General features: G+C 41.6%; 1 protein-coding gene across 12 annotated transcripts in view; it reads right to left on the bottom strand.

The window, feature by feature from the left end:
- OBSCN (obscurin, cytoskeletal calmodulin and titin-interacting RhoGEF) overlaps window positions 1-20,980 on the bottom strand; it is a 231,037-nt gene that overhangs the window by 115,706 nt on the left and 94,351 nt on the right. For 9 of the 12 annotated variants that reach the window (XM_045166786.1, XM_045166789.1, XM_045166795.1 and 6 more), the window contains 2 exons: window positions 11,748-12,023; window positions 5,311-5,586 (listed from right to left, as the gene is read on the bottom strand). In XM_045166786.1, coding sequence (XP_045022721.1) covers window positions 5,311-5,586; window positions 11,748-12,023 — 552 coding nt within the window. The remainder of the gene's footprint in view (window positions 1-5,310; window positions 5,587-11,747; window positions 12,024-20,980) is intronic. The other 3 variants (XM_045166791.1, XM_045166796.1, XM_045166788.1) reach the window with 2 other exon arrangements.

Genomic DNA, 20,980 nt, shown 5'->3' with positions numbered 1-20,980 from the left:
AGGATGTCCACTCTCACCACTCTTATTCAACATAGGTTTGGAAGTCCTCACTATGGCAATCACAGAAGTAAAAGAAATAAAAGAAATCCAAATTGGAAAAGAAGTAAAAGTGTCAGTGTATGCAGATGACAGGTTATCACACACAGACAATTCTAAAGATGCCACTAGAAAAAACTACTGGACCTGATCAATGAATTTAGTAAAGTTGCAGGATACAAAATTAATACACAGAAATCTCTTGCATTCCTTTATACTAACAATGAAAGAGCATAAAGAGAAATTAAGAAAACAATCCTGTTTGCCATCAAGACAAAAAGAATAAAATAGCCACGAATAAATCTACCTAAGGAAGCAAAAGATCTGTACTCACAAAACTATAAAACACTGATGAAAGAAATCCAAGAGGATACAAACAGATGAAGAAACAGACCATGTTCGTGGATTGGAAGATTCAATTTATAGTGAAAATGACTACATTATGCAAAGCAATCTACAACTTCAGTGCAATTCCTATCAAATTACTAATAGCATTCTTTACTGAATTAGAACAAAAAATTGTATGATTTGTATGGAAATACAAAAGACCCCAAAGAGTCAAAGCAATCTTGAGACAGAAAAATGGAGCTGGCTCTCTGACTTCAAACTATAATACAAAGCTACCGTCACCAAGACAGCATGGTACTGACACAAAAACAGAAATATAGACCAACAGGACAAGATATAAATCCCAGAGGTAAGATATGGGCGCCTCCTCTTTGACAAAGGAGGCAAGAATATACCTGGGAGATATTGAGAATATGGAGAAAACACAGCTTCTTCAATAAGTGGTGCTGGGAAAGCTACATGTAAAAGAATGAAATCAGAACACTCCCTAACACCATGCACAAAAATAAACTCAAAATGAATTAAAGACCTAAATGTAAGACTGCAAACTATAAAATTCTTAGAGGAAAACACAGGAAAAACACTCTTTGACATAAGCCACAGCAAGATCTTTTTTGACACACCTCCTAGAACAATGAAAAGAAAAAGAAAAAAAATCAAATGTTATATAATTAAACTTAAAAGCTTTTGCACAGCAAAGGAAATCATAAATAAGACAAAAAGATGACCCTCAGAATGGCAGAAAATATTTGCAAACAAAGCAACAGACAAAGGATTAATTTCCAAAATATACAGGCAACTCATGGAGCTCAATATCAAAAAACAAACCACCCAATCAAAACATGGGCAGAAGCCCTAAATAGACATCTCTTCAAAGGCATTGAAACATGTAAAATATCATGTATGAAACGAGTTGCCAGTCCAGGTTCGATGCACGATACTGGATGCTTAGGGCTGGTGCACTGGGACGACCCAGAGGGATGGTATGGGGAGGGAGGAGGGAGGAGGGTTCAGGATGGGGAACACATGTATACCTGTGGCGGATTCATTTTGATATTTGGCAAAACTAATACAATTATGTAAAATTTAAAAATAAAATAAAATAAAAAAAAGAATACACTCAAAAAAAAAAAAGAAGAAGACATACAGATGGCCAAGAGGCATATGAAAAGATGCTCAACATCACTATGAGAAAAATGCAAATTAAAACTACAATGAGGTATCATCTCACACCAGTCAGAATGGCCAGAATCAAAAAAAATCTCCACAACAATAAATGCTGGAAAGGGTGTGGGGAAAGGGAACCCTCTTACACTGCTGGTGGGAATGTAAATTGATACAACCACTTTGAAGAACAGTATGGAGGTTCATTTAAAAACTAAATATTAAACTACCATATGACCCAGCAATCCCACTACTGGGCATATATCTGCTGCTGCTTCTAAGTAGCTTCAGTCATGTCCGACTCTGTGCGACCCCATAGACGGTAGCCCACCAGGTTCCCCCGTCCCTGGGATTCTCTAGGCAAGAACACTGGAGTGGGTTGCCATTTCCTTTTCCAGTGCATGAAAGTGAAAAGTGAAAGTGAAGTCGCTCAGTCGTGTCCAACTCTTCGCGACCCCAAGGACTGCAGCCTACCAGGCTCCTCCACCCATGGGATTTTCCAGGCAAGAGTACTGGAGTGGGGTGCCATTGCCTTCTCTGGGCATATATCTGAGAAAACCATAACTCAAAAAGACACATATACCACGGTATTCACTGCAGTACTATATACAACACCCAAAACATCGAAGCAACCTAGATATCCATAGATGGATGACTGGATAAAGAAGATGTGGTACATATACACAATGGAATACTACTTAGGCATAAAAAGGAATAAAATTGAGTCGTTTGTAGTAACGTGGGTGAACCTAGAGCCTGACATACAGCATGAAGTCAGTCAAAAAGAGAAAAACAAATATTATATATTAACACATCTATGGACTCTAGACAGATGATACTGATGAACCTATTTGCATGGCAGGAACAGAGATGCAGACACAGAGAATGGACTTGTTGGGGGGGTGAGGGGGAGGAGAGGGGCTAACTGAGAGAGTAACACTGATGTATATGCCCTATCATGTGTGAGATAGAGAGCTAGCAGGAAGCTGCTGTCCAGCACAGGGAGCCAGCTTGGTGCTCTGTGATGATCTAAGGGGAGCAATGGGAGGGGGCAGTGGGAGGCAATCTCAAGAGGAAGGGGATATATATACACACGTTTATGGCTGATTTGCACTGTTTTATGGCAGAAATGCTATGGAAGAAAAGCTTCCATGATCCTGGAAGAAAAGCTATGACCAACCTAGACAGCATACTAAAAAGCAGAGATATTACTTTGCCAACAAAGGTCCATCTAGTCAAAGCTATGGTTTTCCAGTAGTCATATATGGATGTGAGAGTTGGACTATAAAGAAAGCTGAGCACCCAAGAATTGATGCTTTTGAACTGTGGTGTTGGAGAAGACTCTTAAGAGTCCCTTGGACTGCAAGGAGATCCAGCCAGTCCATCCTAAAGGAGATTAGTCCTGAATGTTCATTGGAAGGACTGATGCTGAAGCTGAAGCTCCAATACTTTGGCCACCTGATGTGAAGAGCTGACTCATTGGAAAAGGCCCTGATGCTGGGAAAGATTGAAGCCAGGAAGAAAAGGGGATGACAGAGGATGAGATGGTTGGATGGCATCACCGACTGAATGAACATGAGTTTGAGCGAGCTGCAGAAGTTGGGGATGGACAGAGAAGCCTGGTGTGCAGCAGTCCATGGAGTTGCAAAGAGTCGGACATGACTGGCAACTGAACTGAACTGGAATGGCAGAAACCAAGACAACACTGTAAAGCAGTTATATCCCAATTTTAAAATTTCCATAGGACTATTTCAGTTATCTATTTCTTCTTGTGTGACTTTTTCATATGGTTTTCTAACATTTGATCAAGTTGTTGAAAACTTCAGAATTATTACCATAAAATAATTTAGTCTCTTAAAAACCATTTTAGGAAGATACATAAATATTTTAGTTATCTGTACTCACCCACAAATCATTAATATACCAGCATACAACCAAACTGTTACATGTACATAATATAATACCATCACCCACATCTCTCTAATGTTGAGATCCACTTAACAAAAGGAAATAAATTGTTACCAGACTTCTCCATGAACCTGCCAGAGTGGTACAGACACACACTCCTCAGGATGCGCTCTAGAATAAATGCCAACTTATCGGTAAATGGCTGCTACTATAAGGACTCATCTTTAACAAAGTGTACTGATATAGCTTAGGCTACTTATTTCTTTCCATTTCTAAATTTACAAATCAAACTCCAAGAAGAATTCTGACACAGAATGGTCTAACAACAAGATATGAATTCCAGACCTCACATGTGCATGTCTCAGACACATACCTACCAGTCCTCTTGTCTTTTTTATTTCCCACAAACACTGCACGAAAACATATCTAGATTTTGTTACAAATGGGAGCACAGACAAATACTACAGCCACATCTTGTTTTATTGCACTTTGTTGAGGTTGGCAGATATTATTGCATTTTGTACAAATCGAAGGTTTTTGACAACCCTGCATCAAACAAAGCTTTCACTGCTATTTCCCCAACAGCATCTATTCACTTCATATCTGTGTGGCATATTTTGGTAATCTTTGCAATATTTCAACCTTTTTCATTACTATCTTAAAGGAAATCAGTCCTGAATATTCATTGGAAGGACTGATGCTGAAGCTGAAACTCCAATACTTTGGCCACCTGATGCGAAGAACTGACTCATTTGAAAAGACTCTGATGCTGGGAAAGATTGAAGGCAGGAGGAGAAGGGGACGACAGAGGATGAGATGGTTGGATGGCATCACCGATTCTACAGACATGAGCCTGAGTAAGCTCCAGGAGTTGGTGATGGACAGGGAAGCCTGGCGTGCTACAGTCCGTGGGGTTGCAAAAAGTCGGACATAAATGAGAAACTGAACTGAACAGATATATGCTATAGTAATCTTTGATCAATGGTCTCTGATGTTACTACTACTCACTGAAGGCTCATATGATGGCTAACATTTTTTAGCAAGAAAGCATTTTTTGCCTAAAGTATGTACATTTTTAAACATTATGCTATTGCATACTTAACAGACTACAGTATAGTGTAAATATAACTTTTATATGCACTGGAAAAACAAAAAATCTGTTAGGTCACTTTATTGCAATCATGCATGCATGCTAAGTCGCTTCAGTGGTGTCTGACTCTGTGCGACCCCCATGGACAGCAGCCCACCAGGCTCCTCTGTCCACGGGGTTCTCCTGGCAAGAATACTGGAGTGGGTTGCATATTCACTTTATTACAGTGACCTGGAACCAAACCCACAATATCTCCTAGGCATTCCTATACATAAATGTACATGAGGGTCTTAAAGAAAATATTAATAACCCAAAGTTTAGTCAACCTTATACAAAGAGATGCAAGTTGTCTCTGACTAGTGAGAACCCCAATATGGTTCTAAGAGAGGGCATACCCAGACATCCAAAAAGCAATCACATAACTCAGGTGTAAGATGACTAATCTATTTCAGAATTCAAGCATTCAACAGAGCCACAGTCCTCGACACCAAGAAACATGACAGGGGTTGTGGGCAGGTTTAATCACACTCAGGATGTGTGATTAAACACGACTCTATGGACGCACCACAAGGTGTTCAAGAACAGCCCCTCTTCCTCTCATACACACCCTTTCCACTTTGTCTTCCTTGGCCCAGTCACGGGCATGAAAATAGGAGGGAGGAGGATGGGAGGCCTGAAGAGATGGCGTCTAATGAGAGAGCATCGGAGTCTAATGCAATTCAACCACTATCTCCAAACAAGACTAAGTACCACAAAGAACTGACCTGTGACATCCAGGTGGAAAGAGACCTTCTGGCCCCCGGCCTCGCAGCTGTACTCCCCGGCGTCCGCCTTGCCTGCCTGCTGCACCACCAGCCTCCTGGTGCAGCCCTTGGCTTCCACACGCACTTTCGAGCTCGAACTCAGCTTCTTCCCGTCCTTGTACCACGTCACCTCCGTCTGGGCCTGGGCCACCTCGCAGCTCAGCGTGGCACTCGCCCCCGCCATTGCCTGCACTTCACTGCGTGCCGGCTGCTCCTTGGCGAACACCACCGAGGGCTCTGGGGACAGAGGGGGATACACAGGGTCAGAGACCCCATTTATGTCAAGATGCAACACTGAGAAAAGAATGATTAAACAGGGAGGCAAGAAGACAGGAAACTTCTCCAGGCTTTGCACCAGTTCTGTGACCTAGAGAAACTCCACCACCTTCTCAGCAACAAGCAACACAATTTATTTCTATATTCCACCCCTGATCTGTGGAGGCTGTTCCATTAAGAAGCTGCGAAAGACTTCTCTCATGCACAAATCCTCTAGGAGAAGAACTGCAGAGTCCTCAGCCTTCCTATGGGAGGCCAGAGTCCTTCCCATACAGTTGTACAGGGCACATTCTCATCTGCAGTGAATGAGAGCTCCTGAGGCTCCACCCTAACCACACTCTCAGTGTTGTCAGCTGTTAGCAACCTGATGGGAGTGAAGCTACACCACTGTGGCTATCTATTGCATGGTCCTAATGTTTCACAAACTGAAGAATATGAGTTTTATAGTTATTCTGTAGTTTAACCTTCTGTGGTTCAAGTTTTGTACAATTTTCAAAATTTTCAGTCTGTTTTTTCCAGATTCATTTAGGAGCTCTTTATATAATTAAATGTTATACAGTGTTGATGGTTCAGTGCAGTTCAGTTCAGTTGCTCAGTCACGTCCAACTCTTTGTGACCCCATGGACTGCAGCATGCCAGGCATCCCTGTCCATCATCAACTCCCAGAGTTTACCCAAACTCATGTCCATTGAGTCAGTGATGCCATCCAACCATCTCATCCTCTGTCATCCCCTCTTCCTGCCTTCAATCTTTCCCAGCATCAGGGTCTTTTCAAATGAATCAGCTCTTCACATCAGGTGGCCAAAGTATTGGAGTTTCAGCTTCAATATCAGTCCTTCCAATGAACACTCAGGACTGATTTCCTTTAGGATGGACTGGTTGGATCTCCTTGTGGTCCATGGGACTCTTAAGAGTCTTCTCCAACACCACAGTTCAAAAGCATCAATTCTTCGGTGCTCAGCTTTCTTTATAGTCCAATTCTCACATCCATGCATGACTACTGGAAAAACCATAGCTCTGACTAGACAGACCTTTGTTGGCAAAGTAATGTCTCTGCTTTTTAATATGCTGTCTATGTTGGTCATACTTTTTTTCCAAGGAGTAAGCGTCTTTTAATTTCATGGCTACAGTCACCATCTGCAGTGATTTTGGAGCCCCCAAAAATAAAGTCAGCCACTATTTCCATTGTTTCCCCATCTATTTGCCATGAAGTGATGGGACCAGATGCCATGATCTTCATTTTCTGAATGTTGAGCTTTAAGCCAACTTTTTGACTCTCCTCTTTAAGAGAAGACTACACAGGGACATCACCAGATGGTCAACACTGAAATCAGACTGATTATACTGTTTGCAGCCAAAGATGAATTAGCTCTATACAGTCAGCAAAAACAAGACCAGGAGCTGACTGTGGCTCAGATCATGAACTCATTATTGCAAAATTCAGACTTAAAGAAAGTAGGGAAAACCACTAGACCATTCAGGTATGACCTAAATCAAATCCCTTAAGATTATACAGTGGAAGTGAGAAATAGATTTAAAGAACTAGATCTGATAGACAGAGTACCTGAGGAACTACAGACGGCGGTTCATGACGTTGTACAGGAGACAGGGATCAAGACTATCCCCATGGAAAATAAATGCAAAAAAGCAAAATGGCTGTCTGAGGAGGCCTTACAAATAGCTGTGAAAAGAGAAGCGAAAAGCTAAGGAGAAAAGGAAAGATATAAGCAACTGAATGCAGAGTTCCAAAGAATAGCAAGGAGAGTTAAGAAAACCTACCTCAGTGATCAGTGCAAAGAAATAGAGGAAAACAATAGAATGGGAAAGACAAGAGATCTCTTGAAGAAAATTAGAGATACCAAAGAAACATTTCATGCAGATGGGCTCAATAAAGGACCGAAATGGTATGGACCTAACAGAAGCAGAAGAGCTTAAGAAGAGGTGGCAAGAATACACAGAACTGTACAAAAAAGATCTTCACTACCCAGATAATCACGATGGTGTGATCACTGACCTAGAGCCAGACATCCTGGAATGTGAAGTCAAGTGGGCCTTAGGGAGCATCACTACGAACAAAGCTAGTGGAGGTTATGGAATTCCAGTTGAGCTATTCCAAATCCTGAAAGACGATGCTGTGAAAGTGCTGCACTCAATATGCCAGCAAATTTGGAAAACTCAGCAGTGGCCACAGGACTGGAAAAGGTCAGTTTTCATTCCAATCCCAAAGAAAGGCAATGCCAAAGAATGCTCAAACTACCGCACAATTGCACTCGTCTCACACGCTAGTAAAGTAATGCTCAAAATTCTCCAAGCCAGGCTTCAGCAATATGTGAACCGTGAACTTCCAGATGTTCAAGCTGGTGTTAGAAAAGGCAGAGGAACCAGAGATCAAATTGCCAACATCCGCTGGATCATGGAAAAAGCAAGAGAGTTCCAGAAAAACATCTATTTCTGCTTTATTGACTATGCCAAAGCCTTTGACTGTGTGGATCACAACAAACTGTGGAAAATTCTGAAAGAGATGGGAATACCAGACCACCTGACCTTCCTCTTGAGAAACCTATATGCAGGTCAGGAAGCAAGAGTTAAAACTGGACATGGAACAACAGACTGGTTCCAAATATGAAAAGGAGTTCATCAAGGCTGTATATTGTCACCCTGCTTATTTAACTTATATGCAGAGTACATCATGAGAAATGCTGGACTGGATGAAGCACAAGCTGGAATCAAAACTTCCGGGAGAAATACCAGTAACCTCAGATATGAAGATGACACCACCCTTATGGCAGAAAGTGAAGAGGAACTCAAAAGCCTCTTGATGAAAGTGAAAGAGGAGAGTGAAAACGTGTTGTTGTGTTTATCTGTCCTCCCACTTTTGTGCTCTATTTTTTTCATTTTTAAAATAATGTTTCTGGTGAGATTAAGTTATTTAATTAAGGCAAATATATCAGTTTGTCCTTCATGGTTTCTGCATTTATGATCTGTTTAAAAATCTTTCATTATCCCGTGGTCATTAAATAATCTTTATTATCAGATAAAAACTTGTTTTACCTTTCACACAGAGGTCTCTAACCTGCCTGGAGTTGGTTCTTTGTGTGGTAGGAGGTAGATTCCAATGTTATTTTATTTTTCTGTATGGTTATTGGCCTTACCATCAATGATGATAAGATCCTCCCTTCTCTACACTTCAGTGTGAGTTCACCATTCCATTCCTTTGGGCTATTTATCTGCATTGAGACCCACTTGTCTAAATTGCTGTAACTTTTTTTTTTTAAGTCATGATTATGTTGGAGCAAATATCCTCATTTTGTTAAGACTCACTTGGTTCTCTTTGGCCGTTGCAATCAACTCGTCAATATTCTAATACCCCAAAGAACTGTGATTTGGCATTTAATGGGAAGTGAATGTCTCTGAGTTCCATAGATTTGTATACATTTATTTATATCTGTTTCCTGCTTCTATGCAATGTTTAATATTAATACTTTCACAAAGTCCTCAAGACCTTTTATTGCCATTCTTTTAAGTTTCATTTTCCAGTTGTTTGTCTCTGGTATATAGATATAGAATTGTTTTCTGTAAATTGTTTTTGTATGCAGTGATGTTTACCAATTCTCTTACTAAGTGTAGTAATCAACGTTTCTAGGTTTTCTAAATTGCTAATCATATCATCTGCATGTTTCATTTTTATTTTTCTAAGTTTTAATCTTTTATTTCCCTCCTTAGTGTGTTGCAAATGCGGCATCAAAGTGCTGACAACTGGCTTCCTTGTCTTGTTCCCTACTGCAAAGGCAGCGCCTTCAGGGCTTCACTTTGTGGACGAGGACAGCCAGTTTTTCTCTATACTGCCAATTATTAAATAAAAGAAGAACCCTTACACTTTGCAAAGGCAGCACCTTCAGGGTTTCACTTTATGGACGAGGACAGCCAGTTTTTCTCTATACTGCCAATTATTAAATAAAAGAAGAATCCTTACACTTTGGTAAGAATTTTATGGCAGGAATTAATGCTCAATTTTATCAAGTATTTCTCTTGGATATATGTAGCTATATTTTACTGAGTATTTTTATTCTCCATTTATTGGGGAAATAATATCATTTTTCTTTTATTTTATTGGCATTAAGCTTTCCATCAAATTTTCTACTGATTCTTGTTTTAAACCAACCTCGTGCTCCTGGAATATGGCTGTTGCTGTACTGTATTTTCCTCTTAATAAACTGCTGAATTCAGTTTACTATTATTTTGTGGAAGATATTAGCCTTAATATCATCAACAGATTAAACTGTGTTACTTCTTCATAGTTACCTTGTCAGATTTTGGTATCAATGATATGTTCTCTATGTAAGATAAATTAGAGAATGCATTCCATTTTTCAATACTACAGAAGAATCTCTGTGAACATGGGATAATTTCTTACCAGAATACTCAGTACAATTTAACAACAGAGCAAGTAGGTTTAGATATTCTGCTGTGAGAAGATTGTTTATTATGGTTCCATTTATTTAAAATTCTGGGGTCTTTACAACTTGCTTGTTTTCCATTTTGTGAGTTTTGACATAGTTTTCTAGGAACTGATCAATTTGCAATCTTCTCTATTTTCATAAATTTTGTACACACATTACAACAAAACATGGACTCGATTTTGCTACATCTGTGTTCAGGGAGTTTACTTATCCTTGTGAAAATTGCTAACCCAGAATATCTAAAGATTTATAAGCCAAAATTCTGCCATAAAATAATTCCACGCATTACTGTGTGGCCAAAATTTTCTCTTATTCTGGTTCAGTGAATTCAGCTATCTCTTGCTAACAGGAACTCTCAAGTGTTCTGGGTAAGAATCTGCCAGGAAAACCCCAGGAGAAAGATATCTTGTCTATCTCAGCCCTGTAGATCAGGTACAGCCCGAGTAATAGACACCCAGGACCACCAATGGAGTCTGAACACTTGTTGGGAAAATGTGACTGAGCATTATTACATGCATGGTATAAAAGAACTGCCTCTCTCCCTGCAGAATACACTCACTCACCCATGCTTTCTTGGCTCAACACTGGCAGTAAAGATGGAAGAATACAGGATAAGAGAATTCAGGAAATCAATTAAAAAAAAAAAAAAGAGCACAGAATCTCTTGGCTATACAGCTGTCCGATCCTCATTGCAAACTATGATAATTTGGTATCCCCAGAAAACTCACTTATATAGACGGAAAAATACATTCAGGTCCTAGGAAAAAACAGTTATTACCTGATGTCAATCTTGAAAAACTGATGTACAGACAGCTACATCTCAAAGGCCTTAACTCCATACACACTTTCAAACTCGACTCAGCTTCTTCCCATCCTTATACCACCCACTCAACCTAGCTATGCACTACCTCACATTTCAGCAGGAAAAAGCACCACTTTGACCCACAGCACTCTATATGCCAGATGCTCCTCGAACACCACTGAGGACTAAGCCAAAGGACTGATACACAGGACAAAAGACACCATGAGACCGAGACAGACCATGAACACAAGGCCGGGATGGTGCCAGGGAACGGGAACTTCTACAGGCGTTCTACCAGCCCTCTGTGCTGCAGAACTCCCTCTGCCCATCTCAGTAACAAACAACGTTCTCTCACTGACCTCCTGTATCCAGGAAAATGGACGGAAGACCTCCCAGAAACCTCAAGTTTGAGCATTCAAACTTTACTCCTGAGAGTATGCGAAAGAAGACTGTCAGGGATACATTAAACTGAAACAGCTGACCCACTGAGAACTCGCATAAGGTGCCTGATGAGGATGTGTGCTGGCTCTCCAGAAAAATGCATGGTGGGAGGAGAGTCACACATCCCCAGGCATCAGGGAGAGCCAGGGTCCCGACACCAGGAAAAACAGGAAGGCTCTGGGCAGGTGCTAAGACAGTGTGACTGAGCCCCACTGCCTGGCAACAGGGGACAGAAACAACCCCTCTTCTTTCCACATGCACTCTCCCCATCCATCCTCTTCCAGCTCAAAATGGGCCTCCAGATGGGATGCAGAAGGCAGGGAGGCTGAAGAGATGAAGGTTCAAGGCACTCATGCCTGAAAGCCAGTCCCCTCATCACATGCAAACAGGCTAGCTCAGCGTCCTCCTCCAGGACTGACCTGTGACGTCCAGGCGGAAGGAGACCTTCTGGCCCCCGGCCTCGCAGCTGTACTCCCCGGCGTCCGCCTTGCCCGCCTGCTGCACCACCAGCTGCCGTCTGCGGCCCGTGGCCTCCACACGCACTTTCGAGCTGGAACTCAGCTTCTTGCCGTCCTTGTACCACGTCACCTCCGTCTGGGCCTGGGCCACCTCGCAGCTCAGCGTGGCACTCGCCCCCGCCACGGCCTGCACTTCACTGCGTGCCGGCTGCTCCTTGGGGAACACCACCGAGGGCTCTGGGGACAGAGGGATACACAGGGTCAGAGACCCCATCTCAGTCAGGACAGCAGCCCCAGGCAAAGAAGACCTGGATGGGGAGCTGGGAGGGTCCAGGTAGGGGTAGTGAAGCTGGAGACTTCTCCAGGCTCTGCAACAGCCCTGTGCCCTGCAGAAGTCCTTCAGACGTTCTCAGGAACAAGTGACACAGTCTATGCATTTTCCCACAGGTCCACCTGTTTGAGCTGGTCCCACACGGGAAGGGTCTTTGGACCTTTGGAGAAGACCTTTGGAGGTCGTTGGAGAAGACATCTCCCTGTTTATGACATCTTCAGGATAACAAGGCAAGTGTCCCCCAACCTTCCTACATGATGCCCCAGTCTTCTCCAGGCTTCCCAGGCTTATGCAGGGAACTTTTCACCTGAAGTCCATGGAGATGGCTGAGGCTCGGTGCCCTTGCCTACTCTCACTATTGTCAACTGGTAGCAATCTGGGAGGAGTATCTCCACCTCCCTGTGGCTTTCTTTGTCATCATCTGAAGAATGAAGAAGTACCTTCCCCCTTAGAACTGGGTTCCCCATTACTGTTTTTTTCTTTCTAGTGAAACCATTCCAATCTTTTCTCCACCTACTAATAGTAGGCTCTCTGTTCTCAAGATTCACCTCTGGCCACTCTTTATCCATTTAAATACCAGAGAATGACACATAGGTAGGTTTTAAAGATGTTCCCAACTATGTGACTTGCATTTTCACTCTATGATTGAGTCCTCTGTTAAATCAAACTTTTTCCTTCCAATAGTGTCAAATGTCCATTTCAAAGCCCCTTGAGTTTGGAGCATTTGTGTTTGTACTTAAGAAATGTTTCCTTACCTTAAGTCTTTAAAGAAATCATGTTATCATCCAAGGGAATTTTGGGTTTTACCATTTACACTGAGGTTCTAACCCATCCTGAGTTGACTTTTGTGTGTGGTGTGAATTGCTGGTACAATTTAAGTTTTCATGATGGTCAAACAGTCCAGGTACCATTTATGAAGACAGCACTTTCCTCAACTTCTCCAACAGACGCCACAGTACCAAGTGGGAGGTGAGGGTGGGTAAATGGGTGGTGCAAAAATCCATTTATCCAAGGAACTATTTCTGAGCTCACTTCTGTCCCTCTGATGTGGTAACTATCCCTGCACTGGGATCCTCTTATCTTCAAAATTGTAGCTTTGTGACTTCAGGTCCCAGTGAATGCTCCCACCATGCTTTCCTTCAAGAAAACAGTGTATTGACGGCACCTGGCCTTTGGAATCTGCCTGTTATTCTTCCAACAGACCACCCAAACAGAAATTTGGTTTCAATGCTGATTGCTAATCTTTGATTTTTTTCTCTCTGATTCCTTTCTCTCTATTCCAAATTCTTACTGTCTCTCAAGAATCTTGAATAATTTTCCCACACACAGCCACCTAGCAATTTTTATCAGACCTGGAATTAGAAACATACTATAATTGTGCTAGTCTAACTCTAAACGACAAAATGATTTCTGTTCGTTTCCAAGGCAAACCATTCACAGTAATCCAAGTCTATGCCCCAACCAGTAACGCTGAAGAAGCTGAAGTTGAGTGGCGCTATGAAGACCTACAAGACCTTTTAGAACTAACACCCAAAAAAGATGTCCTTTTCATTATAGGGGACTGGAATGCAAAAGTAGGAAGTCAAGAAACACCTGGAGTAACAAGCAAATTTGGACTTGGAGTACGGAATGAAGCAGGGCAAAGGCTAATAGAGTTTTGCCACGAGAACGCACTGGTCATAGCAAACACCCTCTTCCAGCAACACAGGAGAAGACTCTACACATGGACATCACCAGATGGTCAACATTGATATCAGACTGATTATATTCTATGCAGCCAAAGATGGAGGAGCTCTATACAGTCAGCAAAAACAAGACCAGGAGCTGACTGTGGCTCAGATCATAAACTGCTTATTGCCAAATTCAGACTTAAATTGAAGAAAGTAGGGAAAACCACTATCCCATTCAGGTATGACCTAAATCAAATCCCTTATGATTATACAGTGGAAGTGAGAAATACATTTAAGGGATTACATCTGATAGATAGAGTGCCTGATGAACTATGGATGGAGGTTCGTGACACTGTACAGGAGACAGGGATCAAGACCATCCCCATGGAAAAGAAATGCAAAAATGGCTGTCTGGGGAGGACTTACAAATAGCTGTGAAAAGAAGAGAAGCGAAAAGCAAAGGAGAAAAGGAAAGATATAAGCATCTGAATGCAGAGTTCCAAAGAATAGCAAGAAGAGATAAGAAAGCCTTCCTCAGCGATCAATGCAAAGAAAGAGAGGAAAACAACAGAATGGGAAAGACTAGAGACAACTTCAAGAAAATTAGAGATACCAAGGGAATATTTCATGCAAAGATGGGCTCGATAAAGGACAGAAATGCTATGGACCTAACAGAAGCAGAAGAGCTTAAGAAGAGGTGGAAAGAATACACAGAAGAACTGTACAAAAAAGATCTTCACAACCCAGATAATCATGATGGTGTGATCATTCACCTAGAACCAGACATCCTGCAATGTGAAGTCAAGTGGGCCCTAGAAAGCATCACTACGAACAAAGCTAGTGGAGGTGATGGAATTCCAGTTGAGCTATTTCAAATCCTGAAAGATGACGCTGTGAAAGTGCTGCACTCAAATGCCAGCAAATTTGGAAAACTCAGCAGTGGCCACAGGACTGGAAAAGGTCAATTTTCATTCCAATCCCAAAGAAAGGCAATGCTAAAGAATGCTCAAACTACCACACAATTGCACTCATCTCACATGCTAGTAAAGTAATGCTCAAAATTCTCCAAGCCAGGCTTCAGCAGTATGTGAACCGTGAACTTCCAGATGTTCAAGCTAGATTTAGAAAAGGGAGAGGAACCAGAGATCAAATTCTTAACATCCACTGGATCATCAAAAAAGCAAGAGAGTTCCAGAAAAACATCTACTGCTTTATTGACTATGCCAAAGCCTTTGACTGTGTGGATCACAACAAACTGTGGAACATTCTTAAAAAGATGGGAATACCAGACCACCTGACCTGCCTCTTGAGAAATCTGTATGCAGGTCAGGAAGCAACAGTTAGAATTGGACCTGGAACAACAGACTGGTTCCAAATAGGAAAAGGAGTACGTCAAGGCTGTATATTGTCACCCTGCTTATTTAACTTCTATGCAGAGTGCATCATGAGAAACGCTGGGCTGGAAGAAGCACAAGCTATATCAAGATTGCCGGAAGAAATATCAATAACCTCAGATATGCAGATGACACCACCCTTATGGCAGAAAGTGAAGAGGAACTAAAAAGCCTCTTGATGAAAGTGAAAGAGGAGAGTGAAAAAGTTGGCTTAAAGCTCAACATTCAGAAAACAAAGATTATGGCATCTGGTCCCATCACTTCATGGCAAATAGATGGAGAAACAGTGGAAACAATGTCAGACTTTTTTGGGGGGCTCCAAAATCAGGGTAGATGGTGATTGCAGCCATGAAATTAAAAGACACTTACTTCTTGGAAGGAAAGTTATGACCAACCTAGATAGCATATTTAAAAGCAGAGACATTACTTTGCCAACAAAGGTTCGTCTTATCAAGGCTATGGTTTTTCCAGTAGTCATGTATGGATGTGAGAGTTGGACTGTGAAGAAAGCTGGGCGCCGAAGAATTGATGCTTTTGAATTGTGATGTTGGAGAAGACTCTTGAGAGTCCCTTGGACTGCAAGGAGATCCAACCAGTCCATTCTGAAGTAGATCAGTCCTAGGTGTTCTTTGAAAGGAATGATGCTAAAGCTGAAACTCCAGTACTTTGGCCACCTCATGCAAAGAGTTGACTCATTGGAAAAGACTCTGATGCTGGGAAGGACTGGGGGCAGGAGGAGAAGGGGACGACAGAGGATGAGATGGTTGGAATGGCATCACCGACTCGATGGACATGAGTTTGAGTGAACTCCAGGAGTTGGTGATAGACAGGGAGGCCTGGCGTGCTGCAATTCATGGAGTTACAAAGAGTTGGACATGACTGAGTGACTGAACTGAACTGAACTCTAACAAAATTTCATTTTCCAAGTATTCTTTGCCAAGACATAGGCAAAGAAATGCTTTCTGTATAATTTTTTTTTACACACTAATCCTACTCAAGAATCTTACACATTCTAATAATTTATCTTTGGGATTGTCTGAGTTGATCATCCTATCATTAGTAAATTCTACCTCGAGCTTTTTTTTTTTTCCAAAATTGTTTGCCGGTGATTTTATTCTCCTCTCTACCTGACTCAGTGCTCAGGGTAGCCTAAGTGTGCTGCCCATCAGGTCAAGATTTCCAGGTTCACCTTAGGTGGGATGTTGCTGTTGTTGATGCTATTGCAGACATTTTGTAATATTTTTTAAAAAGAACACTTTTATACTGTTTGCCAAGAACTTTATGGCAGGAACTGATGTTATCAAACTTTTTGTCTTGATGTATGATATTCAAATTTAATCAACCATTTGATACTGTACTCTTGGAAATAATGACATCTTTTTGCAGTTTGTCTTTTTTAATATTCCAAAAAGTAATAAAAGTACATTTATTTGCACTGTTTACAACAGCCAGGACATGGAAGCAACCTAGATGTCCACTGGCAGATGGATGGAAGCTGTAAGGAAGCTGTGATCCATATACATAATGGAATATTACTCAGCTATAAAAAGGAATGCATTTCAGTCAATTCTAATGAGGTGGATGAAACTGGAGCCCATTATACAGAGTGAAGTAAATCAGAAAGAGAAATACCATTACAGTGTATTAACGCATATATATGGAATTTATAAAGATGGTAACGATGACCCTATATGCAAGGCAACAAAAGAGACACAGATGTAAAGAACAGACTTTCGGACTCTGTGGGAGTAGGTGAGCGTGGGGTGATTTGAGAGAACAGGACTGAAACATGTATATTACTATATATAAAATAGATGACCAGTGCGAGTTTGATGCCTGAAGCAGGGCACCCAAAGCCGGTGGCTCTGGGATAACCCAGAGGGATGGGGAGGGGAGGGAGGGGGGACGGGGCTCAGGATGGGGGACACATGTGCACCCGGGTCTGATTCATGTCGATGCATGGCAAAACCACCACAACACTGTAAAGTAAGTATCCTCCAATTAAAACTAACTAAAATATAAAACTACCAAAAAAAAAAAAAACAAAGCCAATAAACAGGAATTTGTCATAATTGTTAATCTGGGGCTAGCGCGCCATACTGATAAACCAAGGGTTTTAGCAATCGAGTTGCTGGCCTAGTTAATATAGACTAAAATTGTTAATATAAATAAAACAAAAGCACTGAGGGTAAAAAAGTATTCTAAAAATGAGCTTGAGATAAACGCCAACTGATCTTCTAATTAGACTTAATAAGTAAGTTTCTAGCTTACTTTGAACTTATTAGAAAGAGTAATGCAGAGTAGTTCTGCTTCTCCTTGTCCTTTTCACGAAAAACATTTTCCTTTTTGACAAAGACTGATTCTAACAGAAGAAAAATAAAATTAAGTCTATCTCCAGCCATGTCTAGCTTTCTCTTTCAAGTATTTTCAATTCCTTCTTTCAAGTGTATTGGGCGCTTCAGTGTTTTGCCTTGTCCCCAGCATGGTCCTCCTGTCCATGACGGACCTCCTCCCATGCTGCTGGCTAGCAGGGAGGAGTTGAGCCCTGTTCTCACTCACGTTATGTTGTTCCCTCTACTTTGACTCAGCAGGTAGGAGTGGGAGAGGAATGGGAGACCTGCTTCCTGCCTGTCTACCAAGCTTGGGTACATACCTTTACCAACACACGTTTGAGTCCTGAGCCCCCCAAACTCTAGGTTCATTCTCTTTCCTTGAATACTTCTGTTCCTAGAGCTCTCCTTGTCCAGGACTCTTGACCACTGTAAGAGCCATTCACACCTCCTTTATTAATTGTTAATTAATCACGTCTTGTATTAAAACATTCAACAAATAGATATTAAGGCTCTGTTTCATACAATGCACTATTAGATGCTGGGAATACAAAGGAAGGGAATGGGAGATGTTCAGCTGGACATTTACGAGGGACAGACAGCTCTTCAAGGGTTAATTCAATTAATATTCAATTATAATTTGTGATAAGTCTCCTGGGAAAGAGGCATATTACAAGAGGCCCACCTTAGCCTGAGGGTCAAAAAGTTTTTCATGAGGAGATGAGATGCGAGCTATGTTATGAAGCACCAGTTGAAGAGAAAAGAGGGTGGTGGGGGAGACCACTGCTGGCAGAGAACACAGTCTGTGCAAGGGAAGAGGAGAGCTGGTTTTGGGGGGGGGGGGCGGGAATGAAAAAAAAAGCCACAGTGACTGAAGTTGGAGAAAAAGAGGGCAAGTGGGAGAAGATAAGGGTGGTGAGATTAGCAAGGGTGGAATGTGCCAGACATCGGCAGTCCTAACCACTGCAAGGATAACTGAAAAGATTGTCATCTGTTAGAGTGGGACCAGCCAGAGAAATGGGGGTGTTTGACATCATCCATGTTGTACTTTCAGATGTTCATCCTGTCTGATGTATGGGGTGTTTGGAAGGATGCTGGGTACAAAGTAGAATGAGGAATCCAGATAGTATGTTGTTATGCCTCCCAGGGAAGATGGTGGGGCCCTGGTATAGGACACTTCAGGTAGACAGCAAAATAAAAAGATGTTTAAAGCTAAGGTGAAACTGCCAGAAGTTAGCACTTAGTTGGATGTGGTAAGAAGTTAAAAATGACTCCTAGGTTCCTGATCTACTAAGGACAGGGTGTGGAATGAGAATGAAGGAGGGCCTTAAGCCAGCAAATGATGCCAAGAAAAAATATTCAGGTAGGTAGAAAGAAATCCAGCACGATATGGGGTTGTAAAAGCTGATGAAAGGCGTATAGCCAGAGCTTGAACATGTTCAACAAGCCATCACTACCCAATAATCTGAGAGCAGGTTACAGAGCAGTAGAAAGGTGGTGGGTAAGTCTGGGCATGCGCAATGCAGCCTGCGTTAGGCTCCTTCTTGCACAAGACAAGATGCTTTGTTTATAGTCAGCAACTCACCTCCAAAAACCGTCTTGAATCATATGTTGCAAGAAACAACAACGGTTTTCAGAGCAGAGGTCTTAAGCAATATTTAGGAAGAAAAAAAATTCCCAAAACACATAATGTCTTCAGAAGTGCAGTTCTAGGTACAACAAACACAAATTTCAAGATGTCATAAGGGGTAATTTGGCCTGTTAGAGGCTCCCGAATCACTTCATTCCACACTGGGGCCTTTCACTTATTCAGTCCAACCAGAAGGTTCACTGAGGTTGGTCTGGTTCTCATTAGGGTTGTTGTAAGTGTTTAGTTAGTTAGTTTTGGGCAAATGGAGGGATTACACTTCTTCACTCTCTTGCTTATATATGTGCAATCACTTACTGTTAAGCGTTTTACCTATTAACATGCTAACCTTAAAAACAATGTGCAGTTCTGGACTATGAGTTTCATCACTAATCTCTAACAACAGATAACACTGGTGAACTCATTTTGCTAACATTTAATTTATGACTTTGGCCTTGATACTCAGAGAAGATTGGTCTGGAATTTCATCCTCCCTGCATTTCTAGTGCGATTCTGGTACTGATGTTATGTTCTGTATGTGAAGAGAGTTATGGAATGTATCTCATTCTTCTCTCTCTAGGACTATCTCCGTGAGCTTGCAATATCTGTTTCCAGGTATTTTGCATAATGTACCAGAGAACTACAAGCACTGAGAAGACTTTTCATTACTGCTCCTACTGATGACAAGTTATACAATCTTTAACTTCTATATTCTTTTTTCCATTTTCATGTAGTTTAGAAGCAAAAGGCAAGGGAGAAAAGGAAAGGATATACCCATTGGAATGCAGAGTTCCAGAAAATAGCAAAGAGAGGTAAGAAAGCATTCCTAAGTGAACAGTGCAAAGAAAAAGAGGAAAACAATAGAATGGGGAAGACTAGAGAGCTCTTCAAGAAAATTAGAGAAATCAAGGGAACATTTCATGCAAAAATGGGCACAATAAAGGACAGAAATGGAATGGACCTAACAGAAGCAGAAGATATTAAGAAGTGGCAGGAATACACAGAAGAACTGTACAAAAAAAGGTCTTAATGACCTAGACAACCCAATAGTGTGATCACTCACCTAGAGCCAGATATCTTGGAGTGTGAAGTCAAGTGGGCCTTAAGAAGCATTACTACAAATAAAGCTAGTAGAGGTGATGGAATTCCAGCTGAGCTATTTCAAATCCCAAAAGATGATGCTGTGAAAGTGCTGCACTCAATATGCCAGCAAATTTGGAAAACTCAGCCAAGGCCACAGGACTGGAAAAGGTCAGTTTTAATCTCAATCCCAAAGAAGGGCAATGCCAAAGAAAGTTCAAACTACCACACATTTGCACTCATTTCAAATGCTAGCAAGGTAATGCTCAAAATCCTTCAAGCTAGGCTCCAACAGTACGTGAACTGAGAACTTCCAGATGTACAAGCTGGATTTAGAAAAGGCAGAGGAACCAGAGATCAAACTGCCAACATCCATTGGATCATAGGCAATGCAAAGGAATTCCAGAAAAAGTTCTACTGCTTCACTGACTATGCTAAAGCCTTTGACTGTGTGGATTGCAACAAACTGTGGAAAACTCTAAAAGAGATGGGAACACCAGACCACCTTGCCCGCCTTTTGCGAAACCTGTAGGCAGGTCAAGAAGCAACAGTTACAACAAGACAAGGAACAGTGTACTAGTTCCAAATTGGAAAAGGAGTATATCAAGGCTGTATACTGTCACCCAGCTTATTTAACTTATATGCAGAGTACATCATGTGAAATGCTGGGCTGGAGGAAGCTCAAGCCGGAATCAAGATCGCAGGGAGAAATATCAATACTCTCAGATATGCAGATGACTACACCCTAAAGGCAGAAAGTGA

This window comes from Bubalus bubalis, chromosome 9 (genome assembly GCF_019923935.1).
Source record: "Bubalus bubalis isolate 160015118507 breed Murrah chromosome 9, NDDB_SH_1, whole genome shotgun sequence".
Classification (NCBI taxonomy): Eukaryota; Metazoa; Chordata; class Mammalia; order Artiodactyla; family Bovidae; genus Bubalus; species Bubalus bubalis.
This window is presented reverse-complemented; position numbering and strand designations above follow the sequence as displayed.